Source organism: Hemiscyllium ocellatum, chromosome 34, assembly GCF_020745735.1.
Source record: "Hemiscyllium ocellatum isolate sHemOce1 chromosome 34, sHemOce1.pat.X.cur, whole genome shotgun sequence".
Lineage (NCBI taxonomy): Eukaryota > Metazoa > Chordata > Chondrichthyes > Orectolobiformes > Hemiscylliidae > Hemiscyllium > Hemiscyllium ocellatum.
In genome coordinates, this window is record NC_083434.1 from 24697379 (window position 1) to 24719769 (window position 22391).

At 39.4% G+C, this 22391-nt stretch overlaps 1 protein-coding gene across 1 annotated transcript in view; it reads right to left on the minus strand.

Moving 5' to 3' along the window:
• The window catches only part of LOC132832156 (NFX1-type zinc finger-containing protein 1-like), a 60007-nt gene extending 42203 nt beyond the window's left edge, over nt 1–17804 (minus strand). Inside the window, 5 exon segments of the mRNA XM_060849905.1 lie at nt 529–2187; nt 4899–5105; nt 7825–8037; nt 14782–15060; nt 17750–17804. Coding sequence (XP_060705888.1) covers nt 529–2187; nt 4899–5105; nt 7825–8037; nt 14782–15060; nt 17750–17804 — 2413 coding nt within the window.
• Nucleotides 17805–22391: the final 4587 nt, after the last annotated feature.

A 22391-nucleotide genomic window follows, 5' to 3' on the forward strand; every position in this document is an offset into this window, starting at 1 on the left:
GAGAGTCAGACAACTGGTGGATGTATAACCTGCAGAGTGAGGTGGAGGAGATGGGACCATCATGGTAACCTCAGCTGGCGTTGAACCCATGCTGTTGATGTCAGTTTGCATCAGAAACCAGCTGTCCAATCAAATGAGGTAACTGACTCCCACAAATTTGGTATTGGACACCTTGACAATGCCACTTAACCACCTGAATTAGGCTTCTGCTCATTTCCCTAAATGTAAATTCGAGGACTGCTTGAAAATTAGAACTTGCTGCAGCAGCAAGTGAGGGGTGATCTGCCCAGACTCCAGAGTAACACATATCCCTCAACTAACAACATTCTCCGGCATTTATTTTAACAGTGTTTCTGGGAGCTTCTTAGGTACCAATTGGTTGCTGCATTTTGCAAACGCACTAGAGAGCGCATTTCAGTGAAGCATTTTGGGGCTTCCAGAGCGAGAGCAAAGGGTGTTATCTAAATGCAAATCCTTTCTATTATGTTGCAAAATTCATTCCAAATGAAACAACTAAAACCATTTTACCTGTTCCTGGTGGGCCCTGGATCATAGCAACCTCTTTGGTTAGGGCCAATTGCATGGCTTGCATTTGGGATTCATCAAACTTTAATTTCTCTTTAGAAGGCCATTTTGCAAAGTCATACACATCAAAATTATTGCTTAAGTTCAGCTGGTTGGCAGCAAACTTGGGCATTTTTGACTGCTTTGGCACTGGAAGACACTGGTTTGTCATCAAAGGCTGAAGTGTATAGTCTTGACGACCTGAAGTTAGATATTTGGGTTCTGCAATGTGAGCCTGGCCTTCCACAATGTATTTCTGGAAGGGTAACTTATTGTTTTTAATCTCTTTAAGGCCTTCCAAAACGTGACGGTAAGCTTCAAAGTATGCAGTTGTCTCAACCATGAGAAAAGAGTCTCTTGAATTAATGCTTGCCAATTGATCTCGGCAATCTTTGGTGAAGTGCAGTGTGATAATGCCTTTTCTTAGTTCTTTGAGGTCCCTGTCTGCCACTGTTGCACAGAGCATTGTTTCAAATTTATCTTTGGATAGGCAAAGAAAAGATCCAAACAACAGTCGCTTAGAGCTCTCCCAACGAATGAACTTCAGCGGTTTTATATCAAACTTAACCTGGAAGAAGACACCACTACGAGTGCACAGTGGACCAAGTATATGTGCATCAAAGTAAATTCTTATATCATCTATTTTGTCCTTTCGGAGTTCCTTCTGGTCACAGGACAACAACTTGGAAATCCCATCTCTCAACGGGCGAACAAAGTCTTCACGGAGTAAGCGGAAGTGTATATCAAGGTATGTGGCGGTATCTGGATATTTTCCAGTGACGATGTTGGGTCTCACATAAGGTTTGTTGTGTAAATGGATGTCTTCATAGGTCGGGTATACTGAAATGCGCCTAAAGTTTTCCACTTCAGGCCCTTTGAAGTAGGTGTAGGTATCGGATTTCAAATTCCCAACTCGCTTCTTCTCCTGCAGTTCTGCAATCATTGCCTGCAGATTGTCTAAGTTTATCCTGGTTTTGGTTGAGCCAGGGAAGCCAATAGACTGCAGGTACTTTGACGTCGCCTGCACCAATGAGACTAAAAGAGACACTTCCAAAAAGGCGCTCATAGGATAGACGGTAATCAGCTTATGGAGCAAGTTTACTATCGGATCAAGGTGAACAGAGTTTTCCAGAAGTGCTTCTGGCAAAGTTTCTGTCTGAACACTGACAACAAATCCAGGAAGGATAATTTTCAGAAACATGGAATCCTTGATCAGTTGTAGGAGATAATGTAAACTACTTCGGTTGGACTGGCATTCGAATGTTGAATTGAGAACTTTCAGAAAGGACAAAATGAGGTTTTTGTCAGGATTAGCCTGGTTTAGGAAATCTTGGAGCCCACTCCTCGGAGAGGCCAGTCTCATTATAACATTTGCTGGTTCCATTCCAGCTAACCGTTGGAGCTCTCGGCTGTCTATACTCCACTGCCTGCGTTCAGCAGGTTTGCTGGGTCTGGCTGCTGAAGGACCAGTAGCCTGGGGCTGTTGGTTGGGTCTATGGTCAGACATGGATGTGCATTGTGCCATGTTTTGTCGCCTAGGTTGCTTGTAATTCTGCTGTGAATGACTTTCATGGGTAGTAGGCCGGTTTGCTCTGCCCATTCCTCGAGAGTGTAGGGATCTACCTGTAATTGATTGCAGCAGTGGGGAAGGAAACAGAATATCTTGCATTAGCCAATAAGCCATTATTTTCAGTTATGATGCTATACCACTGAAGATGTTCAATACAATTGTGACAAAACCATCAGCTTGATTGGCAATCCAACCAACAACTAGCTTTTGAGATACCCAACCCTATTCTGGGTTTTCTTATTTTTGGGAATGCTTCTTCAGAGGTGGGTGGATACCTGGGGACTTCATTGAGGTGATAGACCTAACTTACTTCTTGTCTATTGTCATTGGGTCAAACAAGGTTTTCAAATCACTTGTAGTTCATAGCACATCAAAGGTGTTCGGAAACATGGTTTGCATGATGGAACTTTTTGAAACAGGTTTTGAAATATACCCAACTGTAGCACCCACACCACCCATGCCAAGAGATGACCAACCCCTAGGAAAATCACGCTGGGTGGACATAAGGAACCCCAAGCACCTCCTATCATATCGCATGACCAATGTCCATGTATGCCCCACAAATAACCCCCCATGTATCCCCATAAATCATGTAAGGGAAGAGCACATCCCTTCCTCTTCATCCAATAGAAACTATATGGAAGCAATCATCTTTATAGTGGCAGTTGAATGTGTTAAAAAACACTTAAAAATAAGTGACTCATAATATTCACCTCACTAAAAAACATAAAAATATCAAGCAATAACAGTGGCAATCATCCAGACCTTTTAATAAGTTTCAATAATTGAATCCACAAGGCACTTGAAACATGTTGTGCTTCAACAATTGAATTGCTGGCTGAACTCTCAGTCAAGAACGCACAGCGAGACTTGGAGTTCTTGTTTTAAAAATATTGAAAAGGTTATGAATGGACCACCCTTTTAAAAAAAAGCTTCCCTTTTACATTTCAAACTGCCATCTGAGGGTTCATTGCTTTCACATGGTGTGCAGTGGATGAACAAATTTGGAGACAGAATGAACTGCATAAGTTGGCAGGGTATAATTAGGCATGGATGGGGCATAGGGAGTGGGTGTGGGTGTGGGTGTGTGTGTGTGTGTGTGTATATGGGAGTGGAGTTGGTGGGAGGGTGGGAAGGGCTGCAGGGCCATCCCATTTTGATCGCTGTTGGGCACAGTCCCACAACACTCAGGCTGGCCTATTAAAAAACCACCATCGCAGCCAATGTGGCTCCCTTCAAAACGTTTCCAGAATCGGCTCGCCCAACTTCAGCCACCATCTGCCCTTCTAGTGAAACCTGGAAACCCCGCAGCCAAGACCACCCACCTTAAGGATGAAAATCTGGCTCACAGTTATTTTTCTCATCGGTGCTGGGTCTAAAGCTCTAACATTCGTACATAACAGAACTGTATTCAATTCACGGTCAAAGAAAGATGACCAGCACCACATTCTCCAGGGCAACTAGATGGCTAATGACTGACAGCACCACCAGGGAGAGTCACCAGACTCAAAACATTAACTCTGTTTTCTTTCTATAGATGCTGCCAGACCTGATGAGTTTCTCCAGCAATTTCTGATTCTGTGTGTTTCAATCCTGACAGCAAATGTATATCACAAAAACTTCTTTTTTGATGCAGCAGAACATATTTCTCCGTTTCAGTTTTGGTCTTTTGAATCAAAGCTACTGGTATTGATTTTGTTTGTGCAAAAATTGCAGAATTTTTCAGGAAAACACCAGAAATCAAGAATAGTGCAAAGCTTCTATCTACAACTATTAAACTGGATGTGAGAGACTGTTTAAACCAGTATGCATTGAATCAGAAAATCCATGCAGGTGAGATTTGCATATCAGAGTTATGGGATTTTTGCTGATTAAAGATCTCTTAATACAGAAAAAATCCAATAAATTGAATTAAAGAACTTTAGCAATTAGTTTGCTATAATTGAATGAACGATGAATGAGTGATTTAATAGAACTATAAAAACCCTACAGTGTGGAAACAGGCCATTTGGCCCAACAAGTGGACACTGACTCTCTGATGAGCATCCCATCCAGATGCACCACCCTACTCTATCCCTGTAACTCTGCATTTCCAAAGGCTAATCCTCTTAACCTACACATCCCTGGACACTTGGAGTAATTTAGCATGGCCAATCCACCTAATCTGCATACTGTTGGACTTTGGAGGAAACAGGAGCACCCGGAGGAAACCCACGGAGACATGGAGAGAATGTGCAAACTCCACACAGTTGCCCAAGGCAGGATGTGAACCCAAGTCCCTGATGCTGTGAAGCAGCAGTGCTAACCACTGAGTCTCTGTCCTGCCTCTTTGCTGTGACGTTTAAGAAATTGTCAGAGCACCTATTGAGTTCCTCCAGGATTTGCTGTTTTTATTTCAGATTGACATGAAAAGTCACACAATGGAGAAAGTGCAGGGTGTTCCCCCTCATGCTAGTATTTATCTCTCAACCAAAACAACTTTACAAATGATCGGGCCATTATCACACAGCTGATTATGGGGGATGCTGTGAGTAAATGGATTGCAATGTTTCCCATGGTACAACAGGACCACACATCAAAACGTATTTAATTGTAAATGCATTGGAACATCATGTGTTTGTGAAAACTACTACAGAAAAGTAAGTTTCTTCGATTATCTAATTTTAAATTGTTTTGCAGTTTATGGCAAACATTCTGTTGGCAATATTTTAACAATCTGCATTGCTCCATAAATTCTAAGTCAAAAAGCCCATCCCTTGCTGACCTCGTGATTTCTGCTGGTGCTGGTTATCATTTTCCAACGTGATTTCCCTGAAGGAGTCAAGCAGGTTAGGCTGACTTCCATAGAACCGGGGATTTCTTCTACGATGCTCAGATGGGTCACGCTGCTCAAACCTACTCTTTTCCACAACGCTCTCAGACCTATTTTGCACATGTTGCGGGTGCTTCCTTCGCTGCCCATCTCTCCGTTCTGGAATTTAAAAAGAAGAGAGTGGAATCTTCACCAGCAATACCCATCTCTCAAGACTAATTTTCAACTAAACAAAAATGTACCTTCCACTTAAACTTTGTGTTGTAGCTGCTCATTGCTGAGTATGACAAAATGGTTGCTTCTGTTTTTTAGCTGACGCAGGATGGTTGAGAAACTTGTAGCTAATGCAACGTTTCATATAGCTCAAATTATGGCCTTCAGAGACAACAAAATGTCTCAGAATCACAATACAGTCTGAGTAAGATGGGGCCAGAATGTTGACAGTAAGACTCCTTTTTTCTGATAAGGATAACTCAGATGAAAAATGTCTGATTTGAAATTTCCTACTTTACTATGAGATGGACAGGGAAAACTTGACCAACCTTAGAAGAGACCTTTTAAATAACTATAATGACATATTAAAGTAGACACATATATTTGTACAATAATAGTAGTTTTAAAGTGTTAAACACTGGGAAATTTAATTAGATTTCTGTAGACAGTCAGCCTTTGGTGCAGAGATTGGTTTTGATAAACAGCATTGGGGAACCCTATAAAAGGTCTGGTACTGGCCATTTCAAAAGTTTGTTATTCAGTTCAGATTTGAAGAAAAGTCTGACCTCGCAATAATCAAGGCCTTTAGGTTTTTGTTACTACATATTAAATACACCTACATGGGCATATTAAAATTATACAAGCAACTGGTGAAATAGTATTAAGGGATTCAGCTGAATTTTCTTTAAGTAAATAGCTATAAGGAGTAGAAAGAAATTTTTGCTAATCAGCAGGGAGAAGTATAAACAAGGATGATGTCATAAGTGTACCAAGAAACAAGTGATGTAGCAAGAGTGAGATTAACAATTGTGAAACGAGATCACTACAGCCTCAAGAGAATAAACAACCTAATGAACAGCCCAGAGAAGAAGGAAAGAATGACAGAAAAAAGCAATAAGACAAGGATGAGAAAGAGGTCGTATTCACTGGAAACTTATAGAAAAAAAAAGTTTCTTCTAAAGACCTGATACAGCTATAAAAGTGATTGAATTTCATTCCTGTCAATGGGACTTGGATAGATATTCTCTGATAAAATATTTAAATTAGTGACAATAAGATCTATCCTGGTGTCAAAGTTCTGTTTGAAATGATATTGCACTATAGAAAAAATTATAATCCAAATAGAAAAAAATTATAAATGTCTATAAAGGGACATTAGAATTAGTTTTGGCATATGGTGAATGAGATGTACTGTAAGAGCCCAAGGACAGGTGAAAATGGGTCTGGCAAATATCAGAAAATGATGGGAAGACTGAAGGTTGATCATGAAGTTGTCCATCATCGATTGTGTTTTCGTAGAATTGGATGTGTATGTAAGAGAGGATGTAACAAGCACTGATGTCAATGTTGCATATAACCATTGTAACTCAGTATGTATAAAAATCGTGCACTTTATTGGGAAAGGTGCAGTGTCCTAGAGACCTCTCCCACTCTGCGTTAGTAATCAATCTGAATAAAGATCAATTTGTGCCACTAAACACAGGACTGAAGGCTCCTTTTTAAAATCTCTCTCCAACCCTTTGGCTTTTTTGAAGCAAACCTGCTATCAGAGGGAGTTTCAGTGCCATTAATGCAAATATCAATATTTCATTGGAACCCCAGAAATTAACAATGCTGCATGGCTTACATCTGTAACTATTACATTAAGTGAAAGAGATTGTTCAAATCTGTGCATAAGTGGATCTTAAAATTCATAGATAGGAATTATATACTCACAATAATTATATTGTTTACTCTTGTTAATTATTTTTTTTAAATTAATAAATTAAACATTAACATTTAATTTGCCCTTTACTGTGATATTTAAGAAATCATTAGATTAATTGAATGAACTGCTCGTTTTGCTCTTGTGTCACATTCTTTGTCAAGAACTAAGGTAATGTCTATTTGTTGATCAGCCATCTTTCCATCGTCTCTGACACTGCTGGCACTGAGTCAGTCATGGCTCAGTGATAGTTCAAGGCTCTCAGTAAGAAGGGTGTGGCTTCAAGTCACACTCCGAATACTCAAACACATAATTCCAGGTTGACTTTTTCGCGTAGTGCACTGTTGTAGATATGTCCCCTAGACGAGACAATAAACCTCGTCTCTGTCTACTATCATCAGGTTCACCTGGAAAATCCCATGACACTACTGGAAGAAGAAGAGGAGAATTCTCCACAGTATAAACATTGAGAATGCTGGAGAAACTCAGCAAACTCTGTATAAAGAGAAAAACAAAGTTAACATTTCAAGTCTGCTATGGACTCTTTAGAACATACCAGACTCAAAATATTTTCTTTTCTCTCTCCACAGATGCTGCCAGACTTTCTGAATCTCTCCAAGGCTCTGTGTTTCAGATTTCCAGTATCTGCAGTGTTTTACCCTTATCAAGGGTTCTCCATGGTGTCCTGGTCAATATTTATCTGTTTTGTGGGAGCTGCTATGTCAAATGGACTTCCAAATTTCCTAAATTAACCCAGAGATCATGCTTCAAAAATAACTTAGTTGGAGGCAAAACACATTGGGATACCTTAAGATCTTGGAAAGATGTTCAGAAATACTTTTTGATTACTTTTGCAGATGATGGAAAACCGTGCAAGTATCTAACTTATTAACATTTTGACTTTCAACATGGTTCCTCTCGCATTAAAATTCCAATTTACGTAGTCCATCTTTTGCTAACCTTGTGGTTTCTGCTGTCTCTGTGTATCATGCGCCACACTGCCTTCTACTGAACAATCCAGCAAGTCCGACTGACTTCCGCTGAACTTGGGTTTTCTCCAGCGAGGCTCAGACTGGTTACGACGCTCAAACCCACTCTTCGCTGAGGCGTTCTCCGACGTATTTTGTGTTTGATTTGGGGGCCTCCCTTTATGTGGGTGTCCATCTCTCTGTCCTGGAGTGAAAAGGCAGCTTAGTTCATTGGATATGCATATGTCAAGAGGATTGAAAAGGAATTTAAAAAAAAGAACTCAGTTTAATATCAGCCAACCTTGTCAAGAAACAACATGGAGGAGGGGGATAGAGGAGTGATTTAAATACCTTCCCTCCCCTCTATTGCAACACTCTCAGTAAAGTTAAGACAACATGATATCCAAGGGTACTGGAAAATCTGGATCTTCAGGTCAGTCTAAATTTTTAAGAGCGGAGACTGAAATCTTTTTGTTGGATGAGGGGATCAAGGGAGATAGGAGAAAGGCAGGCAAATGAGGTTGTTGCACAACTTGACTATGACCTATTTGAGTGGTGATCAGGCCCAGTGGTCTTATCCTTTGTTCTGTGAACAAAGACCACTGCAAAAGAAATTCGGAATGCTATAGCAAAAATAATAAACGAATACATACATTTGGTATAAATCAAATAAAAAAAAGCAATGTCACTGCATCAGGAGTCTGGAATATCTATCTGAAATTCAACTTATTACATGTTCAGATTAGGTAAGAGTTGGACGACGAATGGGTCCAGGAAATAGCATTAAATCCAGTAAATTGTGTACATTATAGCCTACTTCACCCTTCATTCAATCTGCTTAAATCTCGAGAGGCAAACGACAGGTAAAACCTCCAAAAATAGAAGCTTATATTTTTCACAAGATACAAGAGAATGATCATTCCTCCGAGGCTCATCCACATCCCCTGTGAGGTTGACAATACCGGCCTGAATTTGGCAGACAGCAGTAATGTTACACCGTGCTCAGTGTTGATCTTGAAAAAAGCTGCCCAGAATGATCTAGTGATCTCTGAGGTTTCTATCCCAACGTTTCTAAACATTGTCCCTATAGCTGGGTCCAGAATGAAGCCAATGCATCCAGCAACAATAACGTCTTTAAGCAGAGTTAAAAATCACACAACACCAGGTTATAGTCCAACAGATTTGATTGGAAGCACACTAGCTTTCGGAGCGACGCTCCTTCATCAGGTGACTATCACCTGATGAAGGAGCGTCACTCCAAAAGCCAGTGTGCTTCCAATTAAACCTGTTGGATTATAACCTGGTGTTGTGTGATTTTTAAACTTTGTACACCCCAGTCCAACACCGGCATCTCCAAATCATGTCTTCAAGCAGGTGTAACAACCAATCGTATTGTTGAATTTTCAGATAACAGATCACAAAAGCAAGAAGCAGGGCTTTATTATTTGCTTTAGACAGAGAGCAAAATTTTTTTTAAGATGAGACATTTAAATGGCATTAATGGTAAAAACTGAAAATTATAAAAAACTTCAAAAGTTTAAAAAAATTATGGCATTTTATTGTGGAATGGAGATTTTTGACATTGCACAAATAAGCTTGTTAAAGTTTTTAAACAGTTTTTAAGTGTCAGTGAGGTTATTCAGCAATAACTAAAACTTACAATAACTAACTGAATGTAGTGTCACTTTTTTAAGGGGCTTTTGCAGAGACACTAAAGCTTAAAAAGTGACAAGTTAATTTCAAATAAGTGATTTCTGAAGGGTCATCACAATCTGAAATATTACATAAAGGCTAAATTTTCCAGTTTTCGTTTGGAGTGTTTTGCCCGGTCTGCCTGGCTTACAGCACCTTTTCTCATGCCACCCTCTCCTCACCACCTCATTAATTATGCAATTGGGATCTTCGACGCTCTTCTGCGATCCACGTGGCAGAAGAGGTGGAAACGCTCACCCCCGTTAGAACTGTCTGGCATTCATACTACTGGCCCAGCTAAACACCACATCAGATGCTGCAAGTCAGGAACTGTCCCTCACAATGTGGCATTTTTATGACTCAGACCATGGTCCAGAAAGGGAAAGCTGGCTCCCTGCTTCTCAGACAAGGATCTGGCGGTTGGGAGGTTGGGTGTCGACTACACATTTCCTGATGATTGCCATGGGAGGCGACACCACTAGGCACTGCCACTGGACCCAGATAGTGACCTTGGGTTAAAAAGAGCAATCAGCAGTGTAGAAAGAATCAGAAACTTAGAGAATAGGAGCAGGTCTTTTTGATTGAATTAACCAGCATTGCCATGAAATATGATAATAGCTGATCTTCCACCTCAATTCAGCACTCTCGCTCGTCTCCCCATATCCTTTGATGCATTTAGTGTCAAAACATCTTTTTTCTCGAATATTTTCGGTGGCTAAGGAAGTGATGATCTTCAGTGCTCTTCTGGAGTCAGCGCTACCATCTTCTCTCTGCTGCTTCACACTTACGAGTCTGCACTTTCTCATTTTACCAAGGCTCATAGACCACAACACTCACAGTTGCATGCATCACATTTACTCATCGGCTCTCACCCACCCCATCTTTCAAAACCGTTAATCCTCCCTGCCCTCTACACTTCCTTCTCACTCCCTGGGGACATCTCACTATCTCTCCAATAAATGTTCTTCCATCCATTCCCATCGTCTTCAAACCCTCCCTTTGTCTCATGGCAGGGAAAAGTTGCCCCAATTTGCCCCTTGCCTTGTGTTTCTACAGCATCCCAACTGAACTAACTACAATCTCCAGACTAACATGCAAGACCGATCATGGTCAACCTTTGGGACTAGAATCAGACATCTCCCTTCAGTCAAGGGGCACTACCACAATATCAATCCATTTGACCCTACTAAGGGTTGCCCCCCCTTTAATTTTCAGAGATGGTCAGTTTCTTGAAGCACATGAAGTGGGGTTCTGTCAATTTAGTTGCTGGTACAAGCTCGATGTAATGCAGACACAAAATGCTGAATGGGGGAGAAAATCAGCTAAAATAAGAACGTTTAATAAATCTTCGTTCGGACAGTATGAAGAGCAAGGGATGTAGCTTAGGAAAAATAGTTGAATCAATGGAGGTATATTAAATCTGCGAGACATTAGCAGAACAAACAGGGCTTATGGAGAGGAGAGGGTTAAAACAAATGGCTCCTTTTTCATGAGAAGATGAGCCACCCTAAGACATGAAGACCTACTGGAGCAATAAACAGCCAGGATTTTCCAGTAAGTAAAGATTAGGTGTCCTATAAAGTAAGAGTTAGCCATCTGTTTCCCTCCTCCACCTTCCTGTGCATGTGCCCAGGCATTAATGTACTATTCAAACATCACAAATGGAATTTGACGACAATTGTTTGGATGGAATCACATATATTATAGGCAACTAGTAAATTCAAATAAAATAATGCCCACATGAAAAGAGCATAAAATCAACAGTTCTATAACAGGCCAGCAACATCCATTTTCCCCATGGGCAAAGTGAGTCTCCTTTGCATGTTTAGATTTAGATTTACTGTCACAGGTATATTAATATACTGTGAAAAGTGTTTTCTTGCATGTTGTACACAGTGTCGCCGTGCTTTAGAGCCATCTTGAAACACTGAATAAAGGAGAGATTTTACTGCAGTACAGTTCATCTTGCTCTCTTCTTAATCCTCTTCTGCTGCTCCTCCAATCACTGCTTGACATTGTCCAGGGTCTTTGGGGTGTTGGTGGGGATATTGCACTTGCTAGAGAAGTTTTCAGGGTGCCTTTGTAGCATTTCCGTTGCTCTCCTAGTGAGTGCTTACCATCGTGGACCTCAGAGTAGAGGATTGTTTTGGGGAATCTGGAGTCAGGCATGCAGACAATGTGGCCCATCCCTTGCAGCTGGTCATAGAGTCATAGAAGTCACACAGAATGGAAATAGACCCTTCAATCCAACCAGTCCATGCTAACCATAATCCCACCTCCCTGCTCCTGGCCCATATCCCTCCAAACCTTTCTTAATCACGTACTTATCCAACTGTCTTTTAGACATTGTAATTGTACCCTTATCTACCACTTCCTCTGGAAGTTCACTCCATACATGAACCACCCTCTGTGTAAAAAAAAAATGCCCCTCATGTTTTTTTAATTCTCTTTCCCTCCTCTCACCATAAAAATGCGTCCCCTAGTCTTGAAATCCCCCAACCTAGGGAAAAGTCAACTACCAATAATTCTATCTACACCCCTCATTATTTTATAAACTTACAAGGTCACCTCACAACCTCCTATTCTCCAGCGGAAAAAGGTTCCAGCCTTTCTTTAGAACTCAAATCTTCCATGCCCGGCAATATCCTGGTAAATCTTTTCTGAACCCTCTCCAGCTTAATAATTTCCTTCATGTACCTGGATGATCAGAACTGGACACAGTATTCCAGAAGAGACCTCAACAATGTCTTGTACAACCTCAACATGACTTCACAATTCCTATACTCAAAGGACTGAGTGATGCAGGCAAATGTGCCAAATGCCTTTTTAATTGCCTGTCTGTATGTGAAGCAAACTTTAAAAAACTATGTACTTGAATTCCTATACCCCTCTGTTTACACTTCCCAAGGCCCTACCATTAATTGTATAAGCCCTATATTTGTTTGTTGTACCAAAATGCAATACCTTAATCCACACTGAACTCTAGCTGCCATTTTTTCAACCCATCGACCCGTTTCATCAAGATCCCTTTGTAATCTGAGAAAACCTACTTCACTGTCTACTATGCCACCAATTTTGGTGACATCCACAAACTTACTAACCATGCCTTCTTTATTCTCATCTAAGTTATTCATTTAAATGACAAACAAAAGCGGACCTAGAACCAACCTCTATGGAACACCATTGCTGATAAGCCTCGAATCCGAAATGCAACCCTCTCCCACCACTCTTTGTCTCCTGCCATTAAGCCAATTATGTATCTAATTGACAAGTTCACCCTGAATCCCATGTGATCTAACTGTACTCATTAGTCTACTGTGTGGAACCTTGTCAAAGGCTTTACTATCTACGATCACTGCCTCAAACTGGGGATATTGGCCTGGTAGAGATGCTCATGTTGGTGCACCTATCCGGGCAGTGGATTTACATGTTATGGGCCAGATCAAATCCCCTCAAAACATGCAAAAGGAAAAAAACGTAGACTCTAACTTTTTCTGATTTTATAGGCAAGTGCCAAGCATTGCATTCCAGATGCAATTTGATTGGTCAAACTCTCAAAGTTGAAGCAAAACATACTTTATTCATACACTATAAAATATAGATGAAATAAAAATAAAAGAAGTGGTTTAACTGTAAATCTATCGAAATATTTAACAGAATATTAACTGTTCCAATACAGTAAAATCCCGTAAGGACATCCTTGGTAAAGGCAAATTCAGTAAAATAGATTGTCTCACATGCAGTTCAAACTGCAGGAAAAGAGAGAGGAACAAAAGCTTCCACATCCAGCATCTGCTATTGAAAGCTAAAATTAAAAAAAATCCTGGTTCTGTGGGAGCTTGACCCCACCCATTCAGGCTGCTTCTATTGTTCCAACTTTAAAAAGACCTAAGGACTCACAAGCTGTTGACTTTATTGGCTTGAAGCAGACCACTCACCATCTCTTTCTCAACCATTCTTTATAAATGAAGAGTCAAAATACACTCTTAAAATACACATAGTATCATGATATTCAGGATTTTTCAAAGGCAGCATTAGTGATATAGCTTCAGGTATATGATGCACATGGTCTTGTTTCTGATGTACTCAGGAGAGCGAGGACCATGGCTGCTCTGTAAGAGTTTGTGGGCAGAGTGCTGGGTTTGAGGAGCCAGACTTTGCTTTTCAGGTGTTTGAATGCTGCACTGAAGTACTGAGGTCAATGCTGGATTTCGTCAATGCCTGTTCACATTGAGAGGTGGCTCCCGAGGTACGGGAAATGATCCACATTGTGCAAGGGGTCACCGTGGATTGTCAAGATCGGGGACAGTATTGCACAGCAGGAGATGGCTGGTAGAGAATCTTGGTCATTCAAAACACCTATTAGAAAATCATGTTAATTTCACACAAACGCCTTTCAAGGAGACAACAGATATATTAAGTGAGTAGTGAAGCCATTGTTACTGGGAAGATTGATGGGCTTGATTTTCCATTGTGCTGAGTTAACTACTTACAGTTGAGGCACTGATAAAGTTGTTACATTTGGCATCAGAATATCTGGATTAAGGACAGGAGTACCAATTTACTCCATCGATCAATGATTTTCCCAGCATAAGGAGACATGTAAAACATTGCAAAGTGCCAAGTGAGGGCAAGAAGAAAATTGCCCATCACCAATTATCCATCAAGCAGAGTCAGAAAATTTAGTAAAGTTTTATAAGGAATACGTTGTTGCAAATATACTTTGACACCATCTGCACAAACAATTGTTTTTTTTCTGATCTTGTCCACAACTCATTTTATCATAATTTTAAGTTTATTGTCACACACTGCTCATTACTGTCTCACTACTTTCTGGTAGTTTTCAAAAGGCTTCCAACAAGTCATGTTTTAAATCTCTAATTTCCAAATTTGCTCATTACTATAATCCCTGGTAACACCCAGAGTAATGTTGTCTCTCAATTGTCCTATTATGGATACCCTGAGCTATAAGCCATAATTTCCCAGTGCCAGCCTTATCTCAAGAGATAACACTTTTATCTTTGAGTCAGCAGCCTTGGAGTTCAAGTCTTCCTCTGGAGGTTTGAGTACAAAATATGGTGCACTCTATGCCAGGACTCAGGGAGCACTGTCCTGTAAAAATTGCTGTCCTTCAGGTGAGGCATTAAACTGAGGCCTGCCTGGTCTCTCAGGTGAATACTAACACAAGCAAAGCGATACTTGCAAAAAGAAAATTAACAGCTCCCTTCTCACGTTAACAAGTCTGCTCTATGCTCACCTCTTGGCTTTCCCTGAGCACCTGCTTCAGATGTTTCTTTCTGACCACTTGCTGGATGGGAGCGACTTCCAAATTTCCTTGGCTGTCTGCCACGCTGAGTATCACCGCTGGTTTCAGGCCTTCCAGAAGACTGCTGTGTGGAGCTGAAGTGGCTTTCACTGGGATTAAACACTTGACTATTCCCTTGCCTTCTGTCTTTTGAATGGTGCCAGTTTGGCCTTTTGCTGCTGGAAGTATTCCGTCTTCTTGATTGGTCACCAGATTTCTGATTTTCATTATCTACAGGATATAGCACAACACAGGTTTAATAGATTACTTTTAACAAGTTCATTACAAATGTTGACCATTCTGCATCAGAATAAAAATTAAGATAGATGCACTGGCTATCAACTATTCACCCTCACCCCAAAGCATCTGTCCAGGGTGAACGTGAATGACTGAATCATAAACAGCTCCATCCAAAAGTAACAAACACATTAATTGCTCATCAAGCTTTACCCAATCCCTTGCCAGAGCTCATGTGACATCCTTCTGTACATTGTTTTAGAACCAAAGGATGACACCAGCAAGAACGAGTGGTGGCAGTGAATCCACCCAAGGCATTCTAAATTATTCTAGTGGAAAATCACCATATTAAAGAGGTGTAATTTGAACACTGCAGCGAGCTGACGATACAGTATGACCGTAAGGTGGACATTCACACTCATTCTGGACAAATGTTTCGTATTTTAACTGCAACCATTATCACGTCCTTCCATGATATCTTTGTCAGGTAATCTCTCCTGCCCTCTACTCTATTTTAGACCTTCCAACCTTTCGTACATCCAGTTTTCAACAGTTTAAACCCGATGCATATCTATCTTCCTTTAGTTCTGAAGAAGTCTTAAATCGACTTGAAATGTTAACTTTCTCTCTTGACGGAGGCTGAAATGCTCCACAGTAATTCCAGCAATCTGTTTGTAACATAAGATCTATTTTTAATTCACAGATTTACATAATCTGAAATATTTTGCTTTTGTTCGTTAGATATTCTGCTGATTACAAATTATTTAAACAAATATTGTGTTGAATGCTTGCGTGTGCTCTCTTTATCCCAATATTTGCCTCAGTTCAAATTGGTATGTTCTTAAAATTAACTATCACACTTATATACTATTAAAACTTGGCATTATGAGACAATCTCAATTTATTTTAACTAACCCGTATTCTGTCTCCCAAGTAATTATGATACTTTGAATTACATCAATTTATAAGTTCCATGTTTACATGAAAGTTAACTGTTTCGGAGCTGAGAATGAGTGTGTGACCATTGAATTCTGAATAGTTTTTGAAAACAAAACAAAATATCATATCTTAACTTGTGTCTTTTCATGCACAGAAATGTGGCAATACGTTTACAACAGGACATGTCTCTACAAATATCGTTTGTTTCAATTATGTTTGTTGCATCTTAAGTGCCAGAAGTAGCACATAACTAAATCACTCTAAAACTTAACACCATTATGTGACTAACATGATTTTTTCAAAAATACAGAAGTGAGTATCTTAGATGGTAAAGGACACACTATTATCATCACCAAGAAAATCTCACCTGCTGGCCATTGAAGAGCTCATTAGGATCTGACAGGCAGAGTATAAGCCAGGTTTCTTCGAGAATTACAGGCCTCAATATCCAGAGGCCTCAATACAGGCCTCAATATTCTGGACCCTAAAAGTCAAGGTTGAGGTCTACTCCTGAAAAGCCCAGCTCTTCTCTACACTCTTCCCACAGAGTGGGAGTTGGAAAGGGTACGGGTGAAGGGCAGCAAGCGTGGCTTTCAGGGACAACCCCTATTTCCTCCCACCTCAATTGCCCCTAGTTTGGGGCTGTTGGAAGCCTATCCTTAACCCGGCAGTTCGCCCTGGTTTGCCAGTCGGAAAACTAGCCACATTTCTCACCCACTGGGAAGAAAGTTAATTGGTGAGGTGGTGTCCATTAACTGGCCAGCTTTTCAATGGCCAGCTGGTGAGATTTTCTTGGTGATGACAATGGTGTGTTCTTTACCACCTAAGATGAGAAGGCCATCGACCTTCTTGCCTAGGGAGACAGTATCTCATCACCGCCAACATTCCCTATTATTTCTCCTTCTAATCTCCCTCTTACCACCGCCAAGGTGGGGTAAACATCATGCCTTTTTTTAATGATTGACTGTTTGGTTTATTGAAATAAACAAAAGACAACTTGTAGCGTGGCAACAATAAAATTCATACACATTTGGAGTTTGCTATGTGTAACACAAGATTTGGATTGACGCTAAAAGATCTTAATTATAGAGAATATTATATTCTAAGCTGCATTCAACAGTCTGACCAGGGGCCAATTCAGATGACTGAGGAGTGTATGGTGTTCAAATATGGAGCTGAACATAATACCAAGTGTAGAATTTAAATGTAACTGATCAATGCGGCTAATAGTGTAAAGTCACGTTGTTTGCTGGTTACACAAAAACAGTCTTTTGTCACATCCTCATCTAATATTTACTCGATTGCAAATAAACTTTGCCCCTATGGAGCAGATCCAACACCCTCAATGTATTACAATGATACTTCAGCAATAGCCATCCTGCCATGATGTCGAGCAGAGTTCAATTTATCAATGGCACAGGAGACCCATCATATGCATAAAAGAGGATACATAAAGTTCTGATGGGATAAAAAATTTTACTTTATGGTCTCAGAATTCAATAATTATCTTCAGCAAACTGGTGAATGGCCTCCTTGCAATGGTGAGTTCCAAACAAACAGCGCCATGAGGGGTTTGCCAATTTACAGTTTAAAGATGAATACTAAATGCACTTGAAAAGTGCAACTGATGCCATTTAAGCTTTCCCAAAAATGTTTTTAGTCTGAATTCACACTCGACACCAAGGATCTAGTGTATTCCAATATATACTCAATTTAACATGAATAAACTTTCAGATAATCATACCTGTTAGATTGACTTGTGTACATAACTTCTGCTGGTCCTCGAACCATTTGTACATCTTTAACTTCAGATGCTCTTTACACAGTTAAATCTGGCGGTGTCTGTTAAAAATAAAAGCAAGAATTCAAGAGCAGCAATTTACATTTATCTAGACCCTTTAACACGGTCAAGCAATTCAATGCATTTCATATTGATGCTTTAACTTGTTTATAAACTGTTAAATTTCTATGTTTTTCCAAAGCTGCTTAAAATAAAAGACACTAATGTCAAAACACTAACTTCTTCTCTTCAGATGCTACGTACATGCCAAGCATTTGCAGCATTTTCTAGTATTATTTCAGAATTCCAGCCTCTACTGTATTATGGCTGCATTTGTATGACATAATTGCTCAAAAGATACTGCACTTTGGTATAATTTCCCTTCGTACTCTTTGAAATTTCTGTCTGCCCATTAAGTTGTGGCGCTTGATCTGCAAGGGACCGTACAAGGATAGAAAGTTGAGACATAGAAACAGCCTATTCCTGTTTCTATGTCTCAACAGGAACAGGAATTTGACTCTTTGAGCCTGCTTTGCTACACCATATGATCATAACTAATCCTCTTTCTCCCCATACCTCTTAAATGTCTTTAAAGTCTGAACAAATCTCGAGTGTGTTCAGTGACTTGGCCTCCACCTCTGTGGTAGAGGATTTCACAGATTCACTACCATTTTAGTGAAGAAACTTTCCCTCATCTCAATCCTAAATGGCCTATCACATATCCTGAGACTACGCTCCATGGTTCTAGAGTGTCCAGGGAAAACATCTGCCCTGCATCTAGTCTGTCACTCAAATTAGAATGGTATACGTTTCAATCAGACCCTCTCCAAACCTCCCGTGAACACAGCCCCAGTTGAACCAATAGTTCCTCATGGAAAAGTCCTGCCATTCCACAGCAGAGATGCTTATGAAACTTTGTTGCATGCCCTCCCCAGCAAGTATATCCAGTTTATATAAGATGACTACAATTGCAGCAATACTCCAAGTATGGTCTCACTAAGCACTTGAATAATTGCAGTAAAACATCCCAACTTCCGAATTGTATTTCACCAAGACATGAGTCTCATTCAGCAAAGTAGCAGCGTATGCAGGGGAATCCATAATGGCAACATTTAAAGTTGTTCATTTTTAATTCAAACCAAGTAATTAAAAAAAAAGGTTAAATTGCATTTTTGCCAAACAAATAAGGAGCCAATTATTCCCCATCTTGTGTCTGGTGATTTGATATTCGATTAAACCATGGCTGATCCATATCCTAACTTAATCTATTCACCTTATGATGTATGTCACCTTATGATACCCTTTTCAATTGGTTGATAAGGGTATCAATCAATTGTAATTAAACTTTTCAGTGCCACGCAGTCACAATAGCATTTCAGGAAATTATTTAATTATCATTCCAAATATCTAATATCCTTTGCATGAAAAGTGCTTCCTGACAGGATCACTAAGCAGACTCATTCCAATTTTGGCGCACTGCCATCTTGTTCTACATTTGCCACCAGATGTAAATATTTTTCTCCATCTACACTCTCAATAGTCAGTTAGATAACCTCTTAATTTTAAGAACTCTCAAGATACAGGCTTAGAATACGAAACAAGGCCTCATATGGAACAATTTTAGGTTAGCTAAAATAGCCCCAGTACTTTACTACATGTTAGAGATTTATTTGTCTGTATCAAATGTATAACATTTACTAATTAATGTTAACAATGGAACAGCTTAACATAAAAGAAATCCGTAATGCAGAGGAAATGCTTTCAATATTGATGTATATCTTATCTTTATCACTATTTTAAGATTTTCTTGCCTTGAAGGAACCTTAGTTCTTTAAAGTTCTTCAGATTCAGAGTTCAAGCATAGATTCAACAGGTTTAGTGTTGTATAACATTTCCCCAGTTCTGGATAACAGTCTGTAAGTCAGTGCCCCAGATTATAGTACTAATCATCTACACAATAGGAAGGGTATTTGGAAGGATATGTTATAGGAAAGATATATAAGGTGAGGAGGGTTCAGAAGAGATTTACCAGGATGTTGCTGGGAGTGAAGGGTTTGAGTTATATGGAGATGTTGGATGGACTGGACTTTTTTCACTGGAGTGTAAAACATTGAGGAGTGACCTTACAGAGATTAATAAAGCATGAGGGCTATAGAAAGGCAGGTGTCTTTTCCCTAGGGTGGAGATTTCAAGACTAGGGGGCAAATTTTAAGGTGAGAGGAGAAAGATTTAAAAGAGACTTGAGGGGCATTTTTTTTTAAACACAGCGATGATTTTTGTGTAGAATGTATTTCCAAAGGAAGTGGTAAATGTGCTTACAGTTAGTGTTTAAAAGACATTTAGGCAAGTATATGAATAATAAGGGATATGGACCAAGTGCAGGCAGGTGTGACTTGGTTTAGTTTGGGATTATGGTTGGCATAGCTGGACAGAAGGGTCTGTTTCCGTGCTTATGATTCTATGACTCTATTACTCAATTATAGTACTCAGTCAATATGGAATTATCCAAACTTAAAATTCATTAACTGGACTCTTGTCAACTTAAGTTCCTTCTTGATGATGGGCTTTTACCCGAAATGTCGATTTTCCTCCTCCTCAGATGCTGCCTGACGTGCTGTGCTTTTCCAGCACCACTCTAATCTTGACTTTTGTTCAACTTAAACTGACCCAAAGTTCTTGCACCTACAGATTTTTACTACAGCAATAATTTTAAAATATACCTCAGTTAGTTTTTAAATAGAAATGATTCTGATGATAAAATTTAAATGCTCTTTAGAAATCCAAATCCTTTTGGGAGACTGAAAACAGGCCACACAACACTCCTGTTCAAGAAAGAAGTGGTTAAACTAGAAATACTACTGATTTGTAGTTGACCCATACTTTACATTTGCAATGACAAGGAAACCAGTAGTGTTCACCATCATTACTCCATGGAATTGTCAGCATCTCCAATATTCACGTGATTGCAGTTTAAAATAGAAATTCAGTTGTTGTCAGTGATGCCCTGTTCCTCCAAAGGGTGCACTATTCAAGCCCTCACACAATTGCTAGATCATTAACAATGCAAATAATTTTTCTGATTGTCTCAAATAACCAATGTTTATTATTGCAATCGTACAGATTTGGAAAAATATCCGACTGGATTAGGAAAAATTATTCATATTCACTGTAAGACTGGAAACGTTACAAAGCAGCAACCAGTAGACATCAAGCAGCCAAACACCTGAAAATTCCCTCAGGTATTATGACAGATAGTTTTAGTTGTCATTACTCCTCTGAATATTTGGAGTTAAAGACCTAAGTTGCTGTCAGTACTATTCCAGAAATATGCTGTTGAGGTTCCCCAAAATATGAGCAATTAGAAATCAATGAAATAGAATGATTTTAGCTTTTAGTCTTTAAGATTAGTCTTCCTATAAAATCCTTAAAAGTTTTACCCAGTTGATTTTTTTTTACTGCACCATTTAAAGTTCATAACTACTTCTAAATAGACTCACTGACCCAGAAGAAGTAATATCAAAGGTCTCCATTGTGACAAATTCTTAAGTTCTGTTGGCATCATTAACTAATATTCGTATTCCTTCAACAATGATTCATTAGCACTCGCTAATCTAGATGTAGACTGGTGAAATGGTAGTCTTAATAATAAAAACTTAAAAGTTGCCCACTTTTCACCGCACAGATGGGATATTTTCTTCACGGAAGAGATAAGAAGTAGAGGCGGAAAGGAATCTAGATATCCAAGTATACTAATCCCTAAATGTTATTATGCAGGTATACAAAGTAATCTAAAAGGAAAATGAAGCACTGGCCTTTAATTTAAGGAAGTTGAAATACAAGTTGAGCTTTAGTTGCACAAAACATTGACTAAACCTCATTTGCAATTCTGTGTTCAGTTTTAGGCAATGGAAGTCAGGAAAGATACATTGGCTTTAGTAGGGATGCCAGCACATGTTCAACAAGACAATAGATTTAAAGGGTTGGCTTACAAGATAGCATAAAGCTAGCTTGTAATTCTTTATTTATAAAAGCTTGAAGGTTGATCCAACTGGGGTGCTTAAAAATTAATGAGGGATTTGATAGGATGGACAGAGAGAAACAATAACATTAAAAAGATGGAAATTAAAATAAGAAAGCACAATCTTACAACCAAAGCTAAGCCATTTAGGAATTGAACCAGGAAGCACAGATGGCAAAGTAACTTGTACATCTGAATCCAATCACAAATCATTTACCAGCACTTTACATTAATAAAGTTTTATTTTGAGACTTGTAATAAATAGACCATGAGACTTCAGTGGTAATATTAACTCGGTTAAGTAAGTGGGCAAAAGAAAATGGCTGACTGAGTAAAATGTGAACTTGTCCACTTGGGCAGGAAGAACAGAAAAACAGCAAAATATTTAAATGGAGAAACATTACAAAACTCTTCAAAACAAAGGGATCTGGCAGTGCTGGCACATGAATCACAATAAATTAATGTGCAGTTACAGCCAATTATTAGGAAAGCAAATGGAATGTTATCATTCATTGCAAAAAAAAATGGAATATAAAGAATGTTGCAATTGTTGCATACAGTGTTTGAGAGACCAAATCTGGTGTAGTG